The following is a 24751-nucleotide window of genomic DNA, read 5'->3' as shown; positions in this document are numbered from 1 at the left end:
ACAGGTTTTATACACAAATATCGAAGGACAACGTGGATAGTAAACTGCTCCCCAAGAGAATTACACAGGAAGTGATCACAAGAACAAAAGGAAGATACCCAATAAAACCAGTCCAAATAATTAAGATAAACACTTTTCTGATCTGAAGTCTTTTAAAGTCAATACAACAAGCAACAGATATAGAATAACTGCATTCCCTGCCAAAAATTTAGGAAACAATTTATTCTGAGTACATAGGGGAATTTCAATGAGAAATGATAGGTCAGGATGCCTACTAGATACATGAAGAAAAGTATCTGCTGAGATGGCAAGTTTATTACAAGATATAAATATTATCTAGATGATGAAGTAACCTGAACTTGGAAATGCCATTCTGTACCACAGAAACATATCTAAGATGCACTTAATATGTACCTCCAGTTCCACTTAAGTTACTTTAGCTACCACAGAAGTAGCCGACTGATCGGATTATTCCTTAATTTGTTTTTAAGAATAAGCATCCAATAATTGAGACTATACAAGAATGTGTAGCAGATAAGAGAAAATCAGACAAAAAACCCCAAACAATCCCACACCCATTTTATTCAGGCTTTCTTGGGAACGCTCACTAGAAAGTATTGCTTTTTGCCGTCTGTTTGTATGGTGCCATTAAAACTAGAGCACACCTTCTCTCCCTATCAAACACGTAGCATTACGTGGGTAACTGTTAGGCTACCTCTCTCTGGAAGATACTCAGACATATTACTGAGCAATGTTCTCAGTGGACTTTCTATATAGTAATTAAAAAAATAGGAGGTGTCTTAGAAAACTACTCACCCTTTATGAAATATTAACCCAAGAGAAAATGGTTAAGAAACAAACATTTATACAGTTTCAACAGGAGAAAGGTATTGCTAGAAAGACTAAAGCAAGGAAAGGACAAGGATATACCCTGAAGGCAGAAGAAGCCAACCTGAAATATGAGGGAGACGGTAATTGGTTTATTTCCATTTAATATCTAACTTATGAAAGATTTTTTTGTGTGTGCGAAAAATGCTAAGTATAATGTAGCTGACTACACCTAAGATGGCAGACATTCTGGAAGACACTAAGTTGAAGAGGCCATAAGGAGCATTTCTTTTAATTTAGACAGCTGTTCTCAGAAATCCAGAATTGAAGCACAGGATTAATTTGCCTTGAAAAAGGGTTCTTTACATAAACCACTAATAGCATGCTAGTTTTGTCATCTGTTACTGAATGAACATTATAATACATTGTTTCAGGTAGGTATATATCTACTGCACATACCTAAAATATATATTGTCATACACTCAAAAATTGCTACCACCTTGTACTACACAATTGGTAAGTTCTTGAAATAATTTTACCTCATCTTGCCTTTTACAAGTATTTGTTATGTGATACTTCTCATGTGGCAATACATGCATTTCAGCAGTACGAAGACATCTGACCACAGTATGGTAGTTATAGGAACTGCAAGAAAGGCTAACAGAGATAGAACAAATTCACATGGTTCACTGGCCCTAACAGGTCAGATTCAGCCTGCAAAACTCAGGATGTCTGACTGTATCACCAAGAAACCATTTCAGCAGACAGTAACCTTAATGTAAAAGTGATGCTGTTTTTCCCTGAGAAACTCCTAAAAATATAAAGGCAGCCTACATAGCTGTATGATACCTTAGATCTGTTCGCACTGCCTATTTCAACAATTTTACTGGTTTCTAGATACTTACCATCACCAAAATGAACACAGCATTGGAGGCAATGATCTGGACCGACCCATTTAGCTTTTGATGTACGACTTTAGAGAATTAATTAACTAGCTCTTTGGCAGATATTTTACAGGTTGTCCTGTTAACAGCACAAGACCTAGAGCTCTATGTATTGTCATTAGTTTTAAAATACATATCACTTTCCAGCAAAAATGGTTTGATTACAACTTTATGAAGAATTGAACTTCAGACTGATCTGCTAATGTAATTAAGGGCCCCACAAATTTTAAAGAATTAGAAGCCTTCACCTAAATTATCAAATTGTACAATTTTAACAAATTGTGTATTTTAAGTTTTGCACTGCAATTTTATAGTCCTCCTACTGCTGTAGCAACAATTTGCACATCTTCCCATCAGTCTGCAAGTGTGCAAGACTGAAGACTTTAATCCATTTTTCATGGTTAACTATACACAGTCCATGCGCTCAAACAGCTGAATCTGAAAGAAAACTCCCTGATCTTGGTGCATATGTGTCCTGGTTTCAGCTGGGGCAGAGTTAAATTTCTTCGTAGTAGCTCGTATGGGACTGCGTTTTGGATTTTTGCTGGGAACAGTGGTGATAATGTGGAGATGTTTTGGCTGTTGCTAAAGAGTGCTTACATTGGTCAAGGACTTTTTCAGCTCCCCGGGCTCTGCCGGGTGCACAAGAAGCTGGGAGGGGGCACAGCCGGGACAGCTGACCCCAACTGACCAATGGGATATTCCATACCATATGACGTCACGCTCAGTATATAAAGCTGGGGAAGAAAGAGGAAGCGGGGGACGTTCAGAGCGATGGCGTTTGTCTTCCCAAGTAACCATTACATGTGATGGAGCCCTGCTTTCCTGGAGGTGGCTGAGCACCTGCCTGCCCATGGGAAGGAGTGAATGAATGCCTTGGTTTGCTTTGCTTCCGCACGCGGCTTTTGCTTTACCTGTTAAACTGTCTTTATCTCAACCCATGAGTTGCCTCACTATTACTCTTCTGATTCTCTCCCCCGTCCCACCGGGGGGGAGTGAGCGAGCGGCTGCGTGGGGCTTGGTTGCTGACTGGGGCTAAACCATGACAATACGCTACCTAAAGGGTCTTGTAAAGTGATGGTCATATTTTTATGGGGGGGAAAAAAAAAAAGAGGAATTACTTCCACTGCAGTCAAGTGTAAGCTGGCTGCCTGCCCCTTAGCAAGGACAGCTGCAAGACACACAGACACAGTTGCTCAGCACGAGGAGTTACCAGAGGAAAAAGGCAAATCAACAATGAGGAATGCACAGTGGTAAATTAAATAATATGCATTTCGAAAGTAGCCAAAAATCCGACCACAAAGATATTGGAAAAGCAGAGGAAAAGGCACCAACAGCAACCCTTGACCTGAGACAACAGTAAAATGCATCATAGCATAAACTGAACATTGAGAGATTTGGAGAATTTTTCACATTATTTCAGAATCAGTTTGCTGAAATTCTCAGCCAACTCAATACAGCTATGAATACTAAAACATTCACAAAAAGAAATTTGAAACAGCCTAGTATATACCTTCTAACAATATAAACTCAAAGGTGCACATTTGTTTAAGAGCAGATGCACTGAGAATCCATCTGAGAATATTTTTTTTTAATAATATTAACTTATGGCTATACACCCTCCAACCATAGTTTTTAGGACGGAATTGCAGTAGGTACGTTCCCAAAAATATGCATCAGTGAACTGCAGAAACTTTTTCTAAGTCGTCTGTAACACGGTTTACAGGTCAGAATGACTTTTTGCTATTGCTTATGGCTGTTTATATGACTATCTTTTGAATTCTGGAAGCACACTATATACACCAGTTATTTGTACTGACACAAGACCTGACATCTATCCCGAACTAGAAAATAATAGAAACAAGGAATAATATAGACAATATAAAATTGGAAGAGAGCATACACACCTTTCTGCTCATCTTATTTATACTCATAAGAATTTGTACAAACAGAACATCCTCTTGTGAACGTAAAGACAAAAACCTACTGTTATTCACTGAAATAAAAATTCAGTACTGCAGTGTAGCAATATTTCTAACTGAGGAAGAAATACATAAAAAACTACACCTGCAGGGGAATTAAAGAGAAAAGTTGTTCCCAGCATTACATCAAACTTCTGAAGAATGCTGAGACACCCTTATTATAATATTTGTATTCTAGAATACAAATTAAAATAATACCAGCATTAATTTTTAAGAAATTAATTACAGTAAAAGTGAACTCATATTATTAGAAAAATATGATGCCACTGAGCAAGTAGAGATAAATTTGACTGTTACTATATCCTCACTGTCTGAAATACCACTAATGGATACCTTGATATCATCAGCTGCTGATGTAAAGGTCTGCCTCATACTAGGACAAGCGTGGTATACTTTCTATCAATACCAGTATGTAAAGAAGGGGAAAATGTATCATATGTCGACAATGGACATTTATGCGTACAGGACAGCTGCCACTTTGGCCATAGCACAAATTCACAATTAAAAGCTCAACCCTTACAGCTTTTTGCTAATCGGACAGTTCTAATCTTTAAATCTGTTGTATGCTCTTTATCCATAAATTGTATCAAGAACATCAACCAATGAACTGTCCCAAAAAATCATGTGATGAAAACAAAAAACCCTATTCTTTTATCTTGCACCAACTGAATTTCACACCATCAAATCATAATTCTAACTTCATAACTGCCAAGTCTTGAATGTCTTGACCTTAGTATGAATGCCCTGGATCAAAAGCCACCCTCAATATGTTAGATGTTATTGAACAACAAAAGTAGCAACTAGCCACTTCTAGATAGCCCAGCCTCCAGAGCAAATGAAACATTTCTCTTAACTTACTTCCTGCCTGTCCCCCCGCTTCTCCTCCCCCCCTTGCTATTGAAAAGAGAATATTGATAGTCAGGAAGCCTAGATTCTATTCCTAGCTCTGAGAAATAATAATGGTTAGAAAGGAGGTAGCAAATTAGTTTGGTCACTTTGAAAGGCAGGATGATATAGAAGGTAAGATTTGGACAATCAATTTTCAGTCCCATATCAGCATTTTTTTTTTAATTGGGAAAATATACTGCTTCCTACTTGCCAAGCATCATTTCAATTTTCTTGTTCACATCTCTGGCAGTAGCGCTCTAGACAAGACGTACAGTTGGTAGAAATACAAGATTATATACTATGTAGCCCAAAAAGATTCCAACAAGGGACTCAAACTACATGTATACATATATACATGTATAAAAGAGCGGGGTATGGCTACAATTAGGTAGAAATATAAAAATAATTATCCTTGCACCAACACATTTTGAAGACCTTATGAAAGATTCTGATTTTGCCAAAATTTACATTCTGCACATTATTTTTTCCACTTCAAACAGATAAGCAGGAAAGAAAAATTAACATTTGTTAAAACTGAACTCCAACAAACCCATGACTGAGATGTAAGCAAGATCTGACTCAATTTAATTTAATCATTCTATAACTTCGGATTTAAATGCATTAAACTTACTCATACAAAAGATGATCTCAGAAGGCAGGTGGGGAAAAGTGTGTAATTATAACATTGTGTTGGCTTAATGAACATACACAGTGAAGAGTTGGAAGTGGAATGAAGGAAAAATGCTCAGGATCAGATGGCCTCCTCTAGTATTTGCTTACAGTGATTCCATACCCAACCAAGATCAGCAAGGGTAAATGAGAGAAATTCACTTCAAAAAACTGTTACCAAAAACAGGCCTTTCTGAAAAGGGCTGCAACCTTTTTACTGAGCTCTTACTTCTCTTCCCTTTTTTATGAATGTTATCTACATTAATTTAACCCAGGTCCTTGTTTCAGTAATTTGAAGCCTATAATCTTCATGAAGAGAGATGGAAAGAGGACAGAATAGTTGTCATCCATCCTGCAGAACTGCAGAATATTACTAAAGAAATCTACACTAAGAGCAGGTCCTTGGCATTCTGGAAACTGGTTTTAGAGAAGTTCAGAATTTCCTTCAGTTTAGTAGTTCACACGCACTTTAGTATACAGAAGCAAAGACAGAAACCACTTATTCTTTGAACTGCTGTTTAAGTACTTCAAAGCAACTGTTATTGCAGTATGTATGTAACATTACACATTCATTCATAAAGCGGCCAATCATCTGGATGTATTCTTGTTCCTACATTTTTTAAAAGGTAATTTTTAACATGATACAACAGGAAAGTCATTGATAAATGTGTCAAAAATTATAAGGGAAAAAATCCAAAATACCCCAGACCTTCAAGGTTTTCTTTTCAAATATGTTATCTGTGATTTATTTTTTTTTTCAGTAATGCTTCAAAAGACAAAAGGGGAAGTTGGGTTTGTTTGACCATGTGCACCCCTGTATACTTTTATTGCACAATTTCCTTTGCTTTCATGAAATTTCCTAACACAATACAATTTCATAAATCCTTTTGATTATAGATTTAACAGTGCTTTTGCAGATTGACAAAACCTATCATGAGCACTTACAGCACTTTTTTTCAAAACTAAATTAACAAAATTTGACACTTATTGCATGCTACTAAGAAAGGCATTTAAATATCAAACTCAGTAACATTAGCAAGTTGAACTGGACCAAAATCATTAACATTAATGAGCTGAACTGGCCAAGAGGTGGGCTGTTGAGTTGGTTTTTTTTTTTAACTGAAGGCTTCTAAAGCTTCTGAATTTAGAGATTAATTAGATAGTACAGAACACATACCAAAAAAACCCTCTTACTTTTTCCAAAAAAAATTTTAAAGAATTTGTGCTGCCATACCTCAAAACCAAAAGCCGCTATTTGCGTAACACATCCTTTTCTTAGATGTGAAGAGGAAAAAGCAACAACATAGGGAAGGACCAATCTTTCCGTTTTATAAAATGGACAAGTAACAGAAGGAGATTCGGCAAAGTTACACAACAAACCAGTTACACGTTTAACAATTAAATTCAAATACCTCAGGTCTCCAGATGATGCTTTAATATTAGGGTCAGTCTTAGCAATGACCCTCTCTCAAGTGGAGAAGGTAAGATAGCAAATTTCCTTTTTCTACAAGGATGTTAGAAACTAGTGCCTTGTTTCATTACTTCACTTGAAATTAGCGAAAGCTCACTTTGGTTTCAAGGTCAAATTGTTGTCAGGATGAAGAAATTAATTGTGAGGTTTGGTTTTGGTTTTGGTTCTTCCCCCCCCCCAAATCAGAAAACCTGCCTCTCTGAACAGATGTGCATTAAGGACATTAACAATACTTATCAAAAACAATCACAAATATCTACAGCACTTTACATGGATAACAGTAGTAACACGATCTAGTCAATTTAATGGACAGTCAACCATGGAACAAGCAAGGAAAGGTTCCAAAGCCCGGCATCGTTCTACATGACTTGCCATAAAAAAAATTTCCAAGTAATAGATATCCTACTTAATATAAAGGAAAATTCACAATTTACTCCATTGCTAGGAATGTCAAATTGTAATACAGAAGGGTTCCGATGACACAGTGACCTAACTGCAGAAGTTTGGATGCAAGTTCAGACTGTTAATTTTTCCTTCTCTCCTTTTATCACACGCAAACCAATCTTCCTCCTCTTTTTCTTTCAGTAAAACATTTCAGTAGAAAGATTCCACAAGCAATTGAAAAAATTAGAGACACTAGGCAATGAAGAAAGTTTCGAAAGCATCAAAATTGAGTGTAAGCGCCACTTTTAAAAATCAGGCAATTTGTATATTGTACCTATTATCCCTGTGTTAATGTATGTTTCAGAGTAGTATGCCTCCTAATACTTTTTTTCAAACTTCCTTTGATTATGACTAATGTTCTTGTGAGAAGAGTCTTCATTTATCCTCACATTATTTCACAATCATTTTATTACTAGCAGTTGTTCATACATTCTTTCCCACCTCTGACATTTATTCTGCATAATTTTATTCTATTATGCAATCTTTTTATTGGTCACTTTATTGGCAGAGTTTTCTAGCAACACCTATTTCTCAAGAAGAAAAAAAGAAACCACAAAAATATGACAGAATCATTAGATTTAGTGACTAGTACCTCAACACTTTCAAACAACAAAACTTTTTACAAAGCTTCTTCCCTTTTACCTCTGTCAACCAGCCAGATGAAGTTCTTGCATACTTGCAATTACCAGTACGTTAAGGGACAGAAGTATTACACAATTCCTTGAGCAGGAGTGCCTTTCATCAGGATAGGACCTTACTTGGCAAGTCATTCATTAGAAGACAAAGGACATAGCATGGTGCTAAACTAATGAATGGATTCTGTGGTTCAACAGGAGGTAGACAATCTCTAGTGACAGATAAAGCCCTTAATCCTTTTAAAAAAATTACTTTGTAGTTTCAGATCTATTTCTGAGTAGTTTAAGGAAAGACTATTCATAGATACCAGCACATAATTTTGATCTAAATAAAAAAAGGCAATTATTAGGACTAAAGCAGTAGTTCATTGTTGAATGATAAATTAAAACTATACAAGTTGTCAAGAAGCTTTAATGTAAAACCTAATCATTTAAATATGTTAGAAACAGCTGTTTCAACATGCATACTCAGCATTAATTTCTGTGGTGAGTATTAAAAATCCAGGTACTTTATAATGCATTACCCAACAACCCACACTGAGGAGACAGAGTGGAATTTATATCTACATTAGAAAAGGCAAAACTTTATGTGAGTGTTTACCAAACTAACATTGCGTTCTCATAAAAAAACCAGACAGAACATGAATTTTAAATTTTGACCTTCTGAAATTAATTCCAAAATTAACCTGAAATCAAATTTCTAAAGCTTTATGCATTTTTAATTCTTAGAAAAAGTGACTATAGGTCTTATGATGAAAACCCACCAAAAGTGTGTCCCAGCTCATTTTTAAAGCATACCCTTAATTCTTCATAGACTCAAGAATCACTGTAAAGATTTGGTAAAAATGTGTTTCCTCCTGAACATTTTTACTATCAAAACAGTTGATTAAATTCAGGAAAAGTTCCATTTTCACTTCTTGGGAGAAGTACAGACTTCAAATTACTTTGGAAAAACAAAGCTGCTGTATCAGCTAATGAATTTTTTCTCTCACAGCCAAGCGAGCATGAGTTCTGCATGAGAGCACAATGCATTCATTGCTCAAAAAACTGATGTTGGTATAACTGAACAGCTTCAGCTAGATTTTTTAATCACTTAAGATACGTGCCAATAAACTAACACAACCATAATTATATCACTTGAACACAGTGGGACAAGAAAAATGCAGTTAAAGGTGAAAGTTCTACTTTCTATGAAACGTCATCTGAATATGCAATATATACTTGGACTTACAAACTCACCAACATAGCTCACTTGAGGCTCTTGTAAAATGAACATGGTTAAGGCATCAGCATATTTGTCGTAAATTTATGCAGGGGCTGAGGATGGAAATATCATTCAATTCTTACCTAAGTGGAACCGTCTCCATTACTACAGCCATTGATGGTACGAAAGGTTGCTAAACCTCCAATAACAGCTAAAAGCCTAGAGTGGGATGACTTCCAGCCTCAGTGTTTTCTGGTGTAGCCCACTTACTAATATGGTTTCTACAGTATAAAATATTTTGCACTAAAATAAACTTGTCAGCTTTAGTGCCTCTCCCCCCCATCTAGCATTCCATTAAAACCAAGTCAAATATGATGATATTTGACCACCTACAAACTATAATCTTGTGCTATGCTCTCTTTTGCTTGGTATCTGTAGATGTAACATGGTACTTAGTTTAACTGAAGCAGTAAGCTGAGGAATTTGGATCTACAGCAAATGGAAACTGAGACTAGAGCTAGAAATTCCAGATTTGAACAGGCTTCTGCCTGTCTACCACTGGGTAGTTAGAGCTCAGATTTTGTGTAATCTCCCCCTCCTCCACATCCTTGTAATATACAAACAGCCTAGAACAGCAAAATAAAAATGTTCATTTGAGCACCTTTATGTTCCCAGCAAGGTTCCCATTACTTCTAAATATTCAGGGGCTGGCACTCTGAGCACTGGACATAGTGCATTCCACACGTACTTTCCTCAGCCACCTCCACTGACAAAGGCAGTTCCAACTGAGCTGATAGCAGCTTAAACAGACAAAGTGAGTGCACAGAGGTTATCCTGACTCTCACTGCTTAAAAGTAACCTTGATTTCTTTCACTGCCCTCCATGTGGTACCCAACTTAAAAGTTTGGCAGGCAGCGCTCACGTCCAGATGGTGGACAAGTAAATCTACTTGAACAGATTGTATTGCAATGTTTTACACTAAACAGTTATTGGATTAAACATATGAATAGTTGTAGGAACCCGGGACTTCCCTCTTCCAAATGATCATCATTCAGCTAGAAAATTATCTTCCCTCTTGTCAGTCCTCTGTGGCCCAGTGAATCCTGCAACCTTCTCTGAAGCTCTGTGCCTGTGCAAGAGGACAGGTTGACTAGATCAATATAAGCGAGTAGTGCAATGAGAACAAATATGTCTGCAGAACAAAATAGCTGGTGCTGAAACCTTAATATCCACACACTGCAGGATTTTGCTTCAAACTAATTCTAAAATGGTTCCAAGGACTGAATGTGGATTAGCAGTTGGAGTGCATTACCTGCATTTCTGGAGTACATGCTTCAGTTTAGTTTCAGTAATAGAATCCAGTTGACACACTTGAGAGACCATTTGAGAGTACGTGCAATGCATTTGCAGGGGGAAAACAACTGATTCACTTTATAACAGGAGCCTGCTTTTTGAATTAAAACAATAATCCAGACCACCTTAAGAAGATCCAAGCACTCATAGCAGCAGACACCCAAGTCTTTAGGGTATTTTATGTGAAGCAGGATATAATTTCCCAGAAATCAAATTAATATCAACTGCTTCCACTATTTCATTTTCCCAGGCATGCTCTAACCACATCACTACTGGATAAAAGGTTGAGATGCCACATTTCATTGACAAATTAAATCCTATTGTGAATGTTACAAGTTCATAGCGAACAATGACCTAAGTATGCCTAGTTTCTGTGCACAGACTGCGCTCAAATACAAGATACCAAAGCGTATGAGGACTGTCCTCTGTATGTACAAAAGCAGAACTTCAGATGCCTGTTACTTTTAAAGAACTTGAATAATCTTAGCAGCCTCCAGAACCAATATGCAGTTATACAATCGCATTTTAGATGAAAATTTTACTCCAAAAGCTACGTTATCCATGAGGTCTGGTTAAAGCACTTTGATTATTTACAGGATCTAAGTTTAGAGTTATAGGAAGACAAGAACTCATAGCTGTCAACACAAAGGTAAGTGCCATTTCATACAGACCAGGGCAAACCAGCTTGTGTACATATGCATGTGCGTACATATCTATATTTTAAAAAAAACCCTATCTGTATTGACTGATTTATCCACCTTAGAGGAAACAAATAAAAAAAATGAGAAAGCCTACCATGCATTTTAAGTGGAAAATGATTAGCAATGCCCCAAACAAAAGAAGCACAAAGGAAATGAAAAACAATTATATCTGAGCCCCATCTAGCAAATATTAATAACCTTTTATCTTAGTTTCTAAACAAACTGCCCACTAAAGAAGTTAGCACACTGCTATCAATAAACAGAGATTTGAAGAAAGCTTATAAATATAGACAAGAGCTTCTATCCACACCTAGCTTAGAAGAGAAAGTGCCTCACAACAGAAAGAAAATATTTACACAGTAACTTCAGTTCTGTCTTAATATCCACCATTCATGTAATTTTCTGAACAGTTTCTGCCTCACCCACTCAAAGCACTGTCACATTGTCAATAACTGAATCCATCTGCTGTGGACAAATAAAAGGCATAACAGTCCTACATCTTTAATTTGGATTAAGCTTCCTAGGACTGACATCCTTCTTGAAATTCCAGTGAAACTCCTGCCATTCACTTCCCACTTCAGCTGGACGCTTTGGTAGAAATCAGGCAGAGAAGTGAAAGATGAAAAAGCTTCTATTGCATTAAATCTGAGCCATCATATGGTTACTAAGGGTACCAACTACGACTAAAATATTTAGAAGTGTGATGCAAAAATAATACAGAATTCAAAAAACAACACTATCAGTTTCTATCCTCTAACTGATTTCTAAAAGATTTAAGGACCCTTACTTCTGAATACATTTGATCATTGAACTTGGCTTCTCTCAAATCTTAACAGGTAAATATGATAAACATTTTTACTATTATTAAGGCAAGGTCATGTCATGTTTCCTTAAAGAAAAAGAATACCATCAGAATTATTTCCTGAATGGAACTCCCAAATATCACCATCTGAATTTTGTGACAGCAATTACGGCTTAACTGTGATAAAAGGACACATCTAAATAGCATGACCAAAATACCCCTGCTGGATCAAACCAATATTTGTTTGGATGATCAAAACTTGCCTTTTTACAAATGCACACATCTTATCGTGTGCTTTTTAATACAACTACATGCAATTTTTGTGGTGTCATATTTCACAGGCATTTTGCCTGAAATTCAGATCAGCTGCTCATAGAAAAGAAAGAGTTGATCAGATTCAACTACCTGATCAGGCCACTCATTGAGCAAGTCACACTTCAGCATGAGACAAGTTGGAAGAATCTAGGACTTGCCAAGAGAACATACAGGAAGCATCTGGCTACTAATGAAGTTTTACATGCCATTAACAGCAATTCCATTTAAGGCATATGCCTGGTAGCTGATATGAAGAAACCTTACCAACTTCAGTCATCCATCGCCATAAAGACCGATCCACTTTGAACTGATTTTTGCAATACTCAACTATTAGATTAATAGACAGCCTGAAAGCCTTCTTACAGTGTAACAGCAACAGAAATGGTTGAAGAAAATCTAAACTATTTTTTGGAAGTGAGGTCAGAAAGGTACAAGCGTAAGAACAAAAAAAGTTTCACTTCATGCAACCTATGATGAGATGCCCTACTCCTTCCATTACTAAGTTGCTCTATGATTACCTCCCCTACTTGTAGCTTGAATTCCTTTCTTTGGACAAAGACCTAACCATATGCTGATACAGCTAATCTATTCCTTCACTGTATGTAGCCCTGCAACTTTTCGGGTATCTAGAAAAATATACATTACCTCAGTCAGTCAAAACAGATTTCCACTTGTATTCAAGTACCTTCTTTATTTTGTTAGATACCTTGAAAAAAAAAAAATAAAAGAGTAGAGAAAGGAGCTGTACTTCAAAGCATCCTGTCTGCTCAGTTTTATCATCCCTTACACTAATCTCCCTTGCAGAATCTGCATCTCTAGTTGTCTTTTATAGAAAGATGAAGATTCACATTAAAATACTTTAATAGGATTAACAATAAAAATTACTTTAAGTTTCATATTTTTAGTATATCAGTACCCCAGTGAATTTAGTAATTATGGATTAAATGCAATTTAGATTTCATTCTAGTTTACTACTGAAAGTAGAGGAGGGTCATATGGAGTTGCTGATAATTAAGAGAAGGAAAAAGAACAAAATGTTTTAAGTAATAAATTTGAACCACTGAAGCAAACAGAGGCAAAGCAGTTACAGTTACCAAGAAAAGTTTAAGCAGCACCAGCCAAAAAAATACCTCTTACACTTTATTATTAAAATAACCATATTCTTCACCATAGTGAAGAAAAAATACTGCAATATATATATAAAACAATTTGTTATTCTAAACAAACAAGACTTGGAGGACAGTGAAATTTTGAGCTAAAGGCTTAACTTGAGATTCAGAATGTATCTTTGTCACTGACAAGATCTAATAAACAAGACACATGAAAAAGCCTGAATGTGTAGTTAGTAGAACCTGATAATATGCAGCATTAAGGAAATTAGCTAATTAGCCCAACAGCTGTCAATTCTTTTCGTGAGTTATGAAACACAGCCTAACTTTCAAAGGACTTCATAAAACAAGCAAACTTACAAAAATATTTAGTAGAAGTTATAAAATGAAACCCAGAATGAAACATATATTTGAAGTAGGTTCTTTTACTAATTACTTTTGCTCTACAAGCTCAAAAATCTCCATTGAAGAGACATTTACATGAACACATACAGATCAAAATCTAGAAACGTTAAACTCAAATGTAAATATGCAAGATTCAGGATTAGTCCCTGTCTTAGATGGCCAGTGTAAGACAACGGATAGGGAAAGTAACTGAACATGCTAATATTGTAACAGTAGAGCAGACAGCAATAGCAAAATGAAATTATTAAAAAGCCAAACTGTTTTATGCTCTGCTTTTAGTTTTTATCCTTCTAGTAGCAGATGCTGTAGCCTGTAACCTTGAGCAGCTCTGTGAGCTCAAAATGTCATTCCACAAAGCAACTGCACAACTGTAATTACCACTTATATTATAAACTTGATATACAGATTTTTTTTATGCAACATAGCCAAACTCCACACTAAGCTTAACGACCAGTATGTCTGAAATACAAATATAGGTTGCTTTAGATTCAGAAGAAAAGAATAAGACAAAGTAATGGAATGGCATAATTAGGTTACGGACTGCAACTGTTTAGGAGGAAGATGAAGAACTTGGAGTACTCCAAAAAGTTATTATCAGATACAATCACCAGAAGAAAATAAAATCTTAACAGTGAATCTTATTAGGTGGGAGAACAGTCTCCCCAGAGAAATAACAACAGTCCTGCCACCACTTCAGCAATCACAAAGAGTGTTGTCAGGAAGAAGTCTGCACTGGCAAGGGTGCAAATCTTTTCCATCTCAAACTTCTGGGATTATTTTCTGTCACCAAAATATTCCCTTTTTTAATTCTGTCATAAGAGAAGCAATCCATTCAATGCAAGTATCGATTTGCTTATCTTTCTTAGAACGTACAGGGCTTGTGATAACAGCATATAAAAATATGAGTTTATCTGAAATGCAGCTTTGAGGATCACTATAAAATATCCTTCCATTCATTTCATGGCAATCCCTCATTATTGGAGTTTCTTACGAAAACCAGAATGTTTATTACAATTTATTTACACACCAAACATTAAAGAAGATATTATTAAATATAATATCATTGCATTGTGCCTGCTTTCAGATTTATTAGAGCAAGACGAAGAGGCCTAAAACAAATATCAGGTCAAGTTCCTTTTTAGGTTCTGATCATTAGCTTTGCCAATAAAATGTGCCCTTCAAAACACTTTCAAAAATGAAGAGAATAAATCTGAAGATCCAAAACAATAACAAAAAAAACCCCAATGCTTTCCCACTCTAATTGTACTGACTGATTTTTCCAGAGCACTTAGAACTCAAGCAGATACAATCTGTATCTTCCATGTGGTTGCACAGGATGTGCTGTATAAATGGTTATAGAACAGCACAGGGGAAAAGATCAATTATGCCACTGATCTGTCTTATGACAGCAAGGATGCCAAATGGAGACATCTGGGACAGAAAAGTTTCAGTAATCGAATTACAAAATGCTATCTGGCTGCTGTAAGCATCCTTTATTTCACTTATTATATGCAATCACTGAAGACATCAAGTGTTTTTTATATATAATTGTTAAAATAAGAACAGCTAGTTAATTTTGTCAAGTTTCTCCAAAACTTTAGTTAATTAGGAATAGAAAAGGAAGGGGCACAGAGGCTTTTGCCGCTTGTAAAAATCAGCAGAAAACAAAGAACTCTTGCAAACACTCTTCCCCATTCTTTTTAGGACAGAGTGGAAAAAACATTTAGAATTGCGTTTGAAGAATTTTACATTTTCAGTCATGACTTATCACCGTTATCTCACGTCAAACCCGGGACAGTTATTTTAAAGTTTTAAGTACTGATTGAAAAAAACTCTTCTCTCTCTCTACTGCAACAATGGATAAAATGGCAAATTACAAAAATGGATATAGACCGTCCACTTAAAATACATCTTTAAAATTGCTTGAAGCCGAATCTGTACTCAGGACTGAGTTTCCCTGCAAAAATTCAACCTTTGCCACATCTCAATTTTTAATAAAGTTTTAAAGAGGAGTCTGTACTTGGTAACTGCCAAACATTTTCCTGCATGCTTTTTCAAAAGCAAAAATGTGCAGCACTCCAGAGTCTGGATGGAGATCAAACCCAAAATTTTATTATTAGAAAACCAAAAAGGCTTTTATATAAAAGTTTAATATTAAACAAAATTTCAAGAGATAAAGAAAGTTTCAATTAAAGTTTCGATTATCACTATTTTGTTGAAGTAGTATCAGAGATCCTGAGAGATCAAGAATCTGTCTCTTATACTACACGCGCCAATGAAACTATGCTGAACACTCCTCATTCATCATACATGATTTTTTCTTTTTCTCCACTCATTCTACCACATTTCTCATAATTTCTTTCTTTAAATTAATATGCAAGCATAACATTGGATCAGAAGGAAAGAATGCTACGGATCACTGAAAACAGCATCAGGAGGCAGGAAGAAACTAAGTAGTGCCCTTTCCATTTTAGAGCAGAGACCAAGGGCAGCAGGCTTTGCTGCACATTTTGGGGGCCCTAGCTCTGCATGGGTGGGAATTGTTACATTTAAGGTAAAACACCACCACGAATTAGACTAGGAAAGAAATTTTAAAGCAGAAGGTACCACCCTGGTTGCAAGTGAGGGAACACGTTAATAATCACCTTGAATAAACAAGATGATCTCAATATGTAAACCCAAAGGAAAAGCAGAACATTTCGTGCAGAAACAAAAGGATCCTGCTAATTTATCCCAGTTAACATGACATAAAACAGAGGAAAGTGTGTTCAGGACTGAAGATTCTCTCAGGAAAATTATCATATTTAATACTCAAAACCATAAAACAAAAATACACAGTTGCTTCTATTTATAAGAAATAAAAAAAAACCCTCCAAATCCTGGAAAAAAATGCAAATGCTACCTTTAGTCCCTGCCTAAATGGAGAAGACTATACATCAAAGAATAATCTGTTCTTTATGGTCAAAAATGTAAGGCTCAAAAATGTAAAGACTGAACATACAGAAATTTAGGTCAGATCTTTGGGGAAAAAATACTAATAAGACACAGTAATAGGTTACCTAAGGAAGCTGTAGTCTTCTCACCACCACTAAAGGATTCTAAGGTCACATCAAACAGACATCTTTCAGGAACAATAAAAGCATAGCTGAGCTTTGGGATAAAGGATCAATTAGATTGTCCTTCCAATCCTATCTTCTACAATTTCTCATAACTGCTCTAACTTCTACACCCAGGTCGGGAAAGGGTGAGAGACAAAGGTAGGAAAATATAAGGAATAGTGACAGGGATACTAGTCTTGAAATACTTCAAAAATAGCCAGGCAAACTAAGACATTAAGAAGCTGACATTACAGAAGAGTAGGATTACTACAATGTTGTTACACATCATCAACATCTTTTGAGTAGATTTAAGCTCAACAAGATACTTCCACTTGAACAAAGCTCAAACGCTGGTCTACACAGGCTTCCCTGTGTCAGATTTAGCAGCAATGACAAACTTACCTACAAAAAATAGCTACTCCAATCGTGTATCACTGGTTTAACTAAGCTTCTGAATCATCCACCTGAAAGCTCAAAAAATTAACTTTACTGTCTATAAGAAACTATTTTAATACTGCAAAACCAATGTTCTCCTATATGTTTCAGTCAAAACAAAAATCTTATTTATCTATGTGAATATACCAGAAATTGCCCATGCAAAGCAATTTATAATAAAAAGCCAAGTGGTATATTTCAAAGTGCAATATTCTCATTCTGATTCCTTTCAACTTTTAATAGTTTTACCTACTTAGAATTTGTGTAAGATATATAAAAAGTATCAAAAGGACTGGGAACATGTCTTACAGAAAATGCACATACATTAATACACATATTACCTGTGGAAACATTCAATTATTATTTTCTCCTATTATGACTATAACTTCCAAGAGAAGTCCTTCTTTAGTTACTTGCTGCTATTTCCATAACACTTCATTTAAAGATATTGCTCAGAACCTGAATTAAAATCATAAAAGCAGCCTTTTCAAATCTAGTTAGCTCTTAAGTGTGAGCCATGGGAGAAAGTTATGGTGTTGCTCTTAATCCTGCCAAATTATTACATTTTATCTGTGTATATTTTAAGACAGTCCAATGATTTCTATTTATCTCCTCAGTGGTGAAGGCTGCAGTGGGTGTCCACAATATAGACAAGTGAACAGCAGCATTAAAGAGAAGCAACAGAAATGTTTGTATATTTACACGTTCGTGCTGTCATTTTAGAAATAGTTTCCATGACACCAGATGACTAATTGTCATGGTTTAGCCCCAGGCAACAACTAAACACCACACAGCTGCTCACTCACTCCCCCCACCCGTGGGATGGGGAGAGAATTGGAAGAGCAAAAGCAGGACGACTCGTGGGTTGAGATAAGAACAGTTTAATAATTACAATATGATTATGATAATCATTATTATGATATGATGAAAATGAAAAAATCACCAGCAATACAACTGCTCACTACTGATGCTGCCAGTCCCTGAGCTGCGATCGCTGCCTCCCCCCTGGCCAGCATCTCCCAGTTAATATACTGGGCATGACGTTACATGATATGGAATATCCCTTTGGCCAGTTTGAATCCGCTCTCTTGGCTGTGCCCCCCTCGCCGCTTCTGGTGCACCCGGCAGAGCATGAGAGGCTGGAAAAGTCCTTGACTAGTACAAGCACTGCCCAGTAACAACTAAAACTTCGGTGTGTTATCAACATTGTTTTTACACTAAGTCCAAAGCACAGCACTGTGCCAGCTGCAGTGAAGAAAATCAACTCTATCCCAGCTAAAACCATGACACTAATTATCAACTAATTCAAACCTGTTCTCTAGTAGTTCTTTAAAGTTTTACAATTTTAATCAAATTTAAGATGGACTCAGTACTTTTCAGTAATTTGCACAGGAGAAAGTTTCTTTAGTTATAATTAAGAATATTTTAGTGTATAGAATAATGTATTTTAGTAATTAAAGAACTTACATATTTTCCATTCTAAATACAGCTATAACATAGTATTTCACAATCAACACAGAAAGTTACACCAATGTTCTCTAGTTTCCCCACTCATCCTTCTTTGCTAGCAGCAAGTCCTTCAGAAACATCTAAAACCTTAACTTGGTCCTCTCCTTTCTGCAAAGTCATTATTTCCATCTTCCAGGCTCATAAAACTGATCCAGACACCTCTAATAATTCAGACTTTATGCATACTTTTCTATGTAGTCAATGCTTTAAAAAAAAAAAACACCAAAAACCCCAAAACCAAAATACCCCACATTGACTTCACGAAAGATACTTTCCTTCCTTATGCTCCAATTCCAATATCTCAAGTTCTTCTCATTTCCAAGCATTTAATTTTCAAGTACTTTTCAAGTACTCAAGGTTTGCAAAAGAGTTGACTGGGAAAAAAGTTTCCTTTCTCTAGTCCTTAACCTCTCTTTCCATACAACCACCCCAACAAAGACACGCGCAAAGTGAGTAGGAAAGAAGAAACTGAGACATGACTTCTTTTTATCTCATGAGATCTATATTTCAACCTTACTACATTAAGTCCCCTCTTACAGTGTTCACTTTGAAACAACTCACTGTATGTTCAACCATTTTCCCAGCTTCCATAAAAGCTATGACAATCTTACCAGTCTCTGTATAGAAGAACAGGTTCACTTTACACATTTAACCTCCATCATCTTTGCCTCTTACCACTGTGCTCTGGACAGTATTGTGAACAGGAACCTCCCACAGCACAACATCCTGTGTTCTTTCAATACATATCGTCGTCCTCAGAACAGTTTTAAAATGTGATTTCCAAACTGCTTACTGTAAGAAAGCTCAAGTTTCATCTTTTGCATACAGATATTTTTCCCCCTTATATATTGGGCAAACTATGACAGTTTTCAGCATGAGGTTTGTAGGACATGAAAAGGAGCCAGACTTTAGCTGTAATACATACCACACACACACAATACAAAGCAATATTCATAATATATGCACAGCGTATAAAACCCTGAAAACCACTAAGGTACACATCACTTTAAATGCAAGAGTAAAGGGCAGCAAGCACTTACAACATTGCACTAGCTTCTGTAAAGATGTAGTTGCACATACGGGATGTCTACATAAAACCAGCGAGCGCTTTGTCTGTATGAGCAGTATTTAGTCGGTTGCATTAACAGAAAAATATTAAAAAGGAATGAAGAATGGAAGTAAAAGACTAAGAAATATTAGTTAATCAACTAAATGAGTTAAAAAGGAAAAAACTGAATAACAAGCTTTACAGAGGAGAAAAACCAGCTTGAACTGTAGTATCAAATGGCTAGGCAAAATATATCCATTTCAATCCTGTTATGTACCACCTCTGCAGTAGAATTAGGAAACTTTATAGAAAGTAATTGTAGATGTCCATTTTAATTTGCCATTATTTACTTGTTAGGAAAGGATCCCATTTAAAAAGAAATAAAGATTATTTCAGCTATCTTAGTAGCACAGCTGGCACTCCACATGAAAGTGTCAACAAAAGTTGCAATGCCAGCACATCACAGCAAGAGAGAATCAAGACTGTCAAACATTAAACACATTTTATTAAAAAAAACTAATAAGCTAAAATTTTCCAAAGTTGTTAATTGTAGCAGCAGAAGAGAAAGACATTACTGCCTAGTCTTTCCAGAAAGAGGGAAGAGGAGAATCCCTGGTGTGAAGGAGTTCATTTTTTTTAAAGTGATACCCACAGGATTTATCTCAATGATCAGATTATTATCTAACTCGGTAAGACCACAAACTCAGACTACTATTTAGATACTTAAATAAGGATTTTACATACTAACTTTGGCCTTTTAGAATCACAGAATACCCTGAGTTGGAAGGGACCCACAAGGATCATCAACTCCTGAATCCACACAGGGCAACCCAAAAGTTCAGCCATATACTTAAGAGCATTGTCCAAACACTTCTTTAATACCTACAGGCTTGGGGTCATGACCAAGCTTGTTCCAGCGGGGAGCTTGTTCCAGTGCTTGACAAACCTCTCAGTGAAGAGCTTTTCCTTAACAACCAGTCTGAACCTCCTGTGACACGTCTTTAAGCCATTCCCCTGAGTCCTGCCACCAGAAGAAAGGCATCAGCACTTCTCTCTCCACTCCCCCTCATTTTATTTCTTTGGATTATAAGCCTTAGTGATCCACATCATTCCTTAAAGAAAATCAAAACAATTTTCGACCACCATTCTCTTTGTCTGAGCAGACAGTTCAAAGAGAGATGATCTGGCAGCAAAATTGTTCTTTCCCTCTTCTCCACCACCACAAAGCACAAGACCTAACAACAGAAAGCAGATGTAGAAAAGCGACAAAATTAACAAAAATAAAATTGTACAGTTTGGTAAAAAGTTATTGCCTCCCCTAAATAAAGTTATAGAGAAACTGTAACAAGACTCTACTGGCTGGCCTAGCACATGGTATATGAGAACCTGGCCTGGAATAGAGGGCAGGCTAGGAAGAGAGAAGTGCAGTAAGCTCTAGTAACATTGAAACCTGAAAAAGGTAAATAATTACACTACACGTTTTTGCACATTTCCCTATTTAAATACAAAAGTTGCTGAAGATGACTACCGCTACTGAAACCGAATCAAAACTGCTCCTTCCTCCGCGCCTCTCTCACCCAGAAGACACCTTGAAGGCAGCATCAGCACCGACACCAGCACACGGGCACTCCTGCTGCCAGCGCTTCAGTCTTATTTAACAACTCCGGGCGTTTCTTTTCGTTGCCGCCACAAACACGGGGTTCAACTACGCCCCCCGGCCGGCTGCCCGCAGGTCGGCGCTCCTCGCCCTCGGCTGAGGCACCCCAGGCCCGCCGCGGAGGCCAGCCCGACTCAGGACAGCGGCCGGCACCCGGCTGGGCTGGGACACCAGGCTGGGGACGGCGCAGCCGGCGCTGCGCCCTGCCGCCGCCAAGGCGCCGGCTCCCGCTGCGCCGCCGGCCATCTTCCGCGGTGCGGGGTGAGCGGCGCCCTCCGCCCCTCAGGTGCCCCCGCAGGGCCGGGGGGGGATGGAGAGGAGAGGGGCGGAGGGGCAGGAGGAGGGCGGCCCGCCGCCGCGGCGGGAGGAGCGCGGGGGAAGCAGGGCGAGGAGCGCCGGGCGGAGTGGGGGGAGACGAGGACGCCGCCGGTGCCCGCGGGCGCTGAGAAGGGGGAGGCAGCACGGCAGGGCAGCCCCAGCCCCTCAGCCGGGAGCGATGGCGAAAGAAGCGAACGTTTCTACCTCCTTCTTTTTTTGTCCTCCCCCGAGCTGGCCGCAGAGGAGGAGGAGGAGCAGGAGAAGGAGGAGGAGGCAGCTCCCGGCCGGCAGGTGCAGGTGCAGCAGCCGCCGCGGTGCCCCAATCGCCAGCGCCATCTTCGCCCGGCCGCCGGCCTCCGCCGCCAGCACCTGCGGCACCGCCGCCCACCTCCTCCCCGCCGATTGGGCTCGGGCTCTGGCCAATCGCGCCGCCCCGGGGCGCGGCGGCTCTCGGGAAATGTAGTTCTTCTCCCCCGGCCTCGCCGCGTGCCCGCTGAGGCGGTTCGACGCCATTTCGCGGGGCGGCGGCGCGGCTCGCCCGGGGGCCCTCGCTGAGGGAGGCCTCGGAGTCTTGATGCCAGCTTTATCAGGGTTAGTATGTCGCACCGCGGCTGCGGCCCCAGAAGTAGTGCTGGTCCCCAGTGAGGTGGTGGGTATTTCAGCCCACTAGGCATTGGGGTGAGCAGCTCTACCTGCTGCTCCAAATTCCCTTCCGCAGCTACCTGAAGCACACGGTGCAATCGTGAATCAGGGCTGCGGAAGGAAAAAAAAAACAACCGAAGACCCTTCTTTTCTACACATTTGCAGGCATACGCTTTTCAGATTTCACTATTTGCACAGAAGGACTTTGCAGAAAATAATATTAATGTAATACACTAATGCAATTAATTTGAATTTAATTCCCAGAGCATTAACTATGCAGCTTTAATTTGATATTCCCGTTCATAGTACAGTCTTCAAATCAGCGATCGCATATTTTTCCCCATGAAAGTACCCGCTGCAGGGATAGGTAATGTTAAATTAATGAGCATATAGTTAATTCTTTTTTTCCTAGAATTTCAAGTACTCACCTTACACTACATTAGTTATTTACACACATCTGTGCTGAAGGCTCTGAAGACAGAACTCTTCGTTTCTTCAGAGATTTTGCTATATCACTCAAAAAAATTATTAATTTTATAATCGTAACACCATAATAAAATAAAAAGTTGAGGCACTGAGAGAATATTCAAAAGTATCTGGGGTTTTTTTCTCACAGAATTTTTAGATAGTACTTTGATGATAATGCCGGATGCTAATTTGATGATACTGCTGACATCTTAGTACTGAGCATTTAAAACATTACATAGACCGTTTGTGTTCCCTTCAGTTATATTTGCAACGTGCCTTTCAGAAGTTACTTATATGCATAGGAATTGTAGATCATATTCAAATAAGCTACGAGACACTTAAGATGGATCTAAGTGTCTAAGGTCAAGAGAGTTCAGACCATCTGTTACTCACATCCATCAGATTCTGATTGTCATTGGACAACAATAATGAAAAGTGGTACGCAATCTGGGCCCTGCCTCTCAAGTATGTAGGAAAGTTGGCCCAACAGCTCTTACTCTAGACTTTGAGTTCAGACACCAGGGCTGCCATAAGTCTTCAAAAAAGGTGATGTTCATATGCCAACCTTTTTTTAAGAGAAATCACAGATCCTGTCACTCCAGATCTAAGTTCCCCAAAATTTATGCCATTCAGTAAATAGCTGCTCTCCATTTGAAAACAGGGAAGGAATGAGTTCAAAAGAAAGGCTGAAAATAGAAGGAAATGGAAGAGAAGACAGGACACAAGAAGAGGGTCACATGGATAAGTGAAGTGAATATAGGAAGATTAGAGGTGAGAAGCTTTGGTTTTTCCATATGTGTTGCAGTGTTTGGAGGTCCAGTGTCTTCTGGAGCATATAGACCTATCCACCCCAGTATGAGCTGGGTAAGAAAGGGACGGAGAAGTCACTGTACCTCATATTTTCTGTCTTTTTTTGTGAACTAAGGAGAGATGGATCCTATTTCAGTTATGGAACCCCTTGTGCTACCATTAATCTCTGAGTCTCCGTTAACCTCAGATAGGTGGGGTGTTTTTTTCAGATAAGAATATGGCTTTTAATTGAACAGGACTTTTTATTACCTTGAAAACCCCTACCTGTTTTAAAACATCCACTTACAAATATTCTAACACCCGCTTTCTAGGGTGTGACTAAAAAGGAACAGCAGGAACAACTTACCAGGAAGCAAGACAGAGCCATACGCTTGAGAAACCTGCACTTCCAAGATAGTGTCTCTTATATTATTTGTATTAGTACGGGTGCTTCAACATGACTGTGACAAAAAGTGTCTCAGGATTCCCACTATCAGTACTCCTATACTGTGCTAGCCACTTCTAAGTAATTTCTGTAATTAACCATATAATAAGCTAAGTGACCTAGTGACCATAGTGTGAACATAGTATTGCAGGCCACCCATGGTGTCTGTCTCCCTGCTCCCCCCAAAAAATGAGGACAAGGTCAGTAAGGGATTAGAAAAAAGAACAAAATAAAATAGCCATTGTTGTAGTGGATTACAGAGGTTTCTAACACAGACCTCTGCTCATAGAGACAGTATATGACTATTGATCAGAACTGTCTATTTTTAAAACAGACCTTTTTTCCTTCTCTTCCTATAGGAGCTAAGAATTCAATAGAAAATTAAACTGGATCAAGAGAGGCATATCTTAATTAGTGTGCTAAAAAAATAGCATTTCTTTAAAAAATCTCAGGTCACATCCTAAATCCAGAAGGTGATTTCATTGGAACCTTGTTTGGAAACTTGTTGGTCTCCTGAGCCTAATAAACCGTGGACCTTTCAAGTTTTCACTGTATCAAAAGAGCATTAAAACTACTGAGAATGTGAAAACCA

General features: G+C 38.0%; 1 protein-coding gene across 1 annotated transcript in view; it reads right to left on the bottom strand.

The window, feature by feature from the left end:
• The window catches only part of TUSC3 (tumor suppressor candidate 3), a 136920-nt gene extending 114725 nt beyond the window's left edge, over nt 1-22195 (bottom strand). The window contains exon 1 of the mRNA XM_064450837.1: nt 22020-22195. Coding sequence (XP_064306907.1) covers nt 22020-22151 — 132 coding nt within the window. The 5' untranslated portion in view covers nt 22152-22195. The remainder of the gene's footprint in view (nt 1-22019) is intronic.
• Between the last annotated feature and the right edge of the window lie 2556 nt (nt 22196-24751).

The sequence above is a fragment of the Phalacrocorax carbo genome, chromosome 4, assembly GCF_963921805.1.
Source record: "Phalacrocorax carbo chromosome 4, bPhaCar2.1, whole genome shotgun sequence".
Lineage (NCBI taxonomy): Eukaryota > Metazoa > Chordata > Aves > Suliformes > Phalacrocoracidae > Phalacrocorax > Phalacrocorax carbo.
Note: the sequence above shows the minus strand (reverse complement) of the source record. Positions and strands in the feature narration are given on the sequence as shown.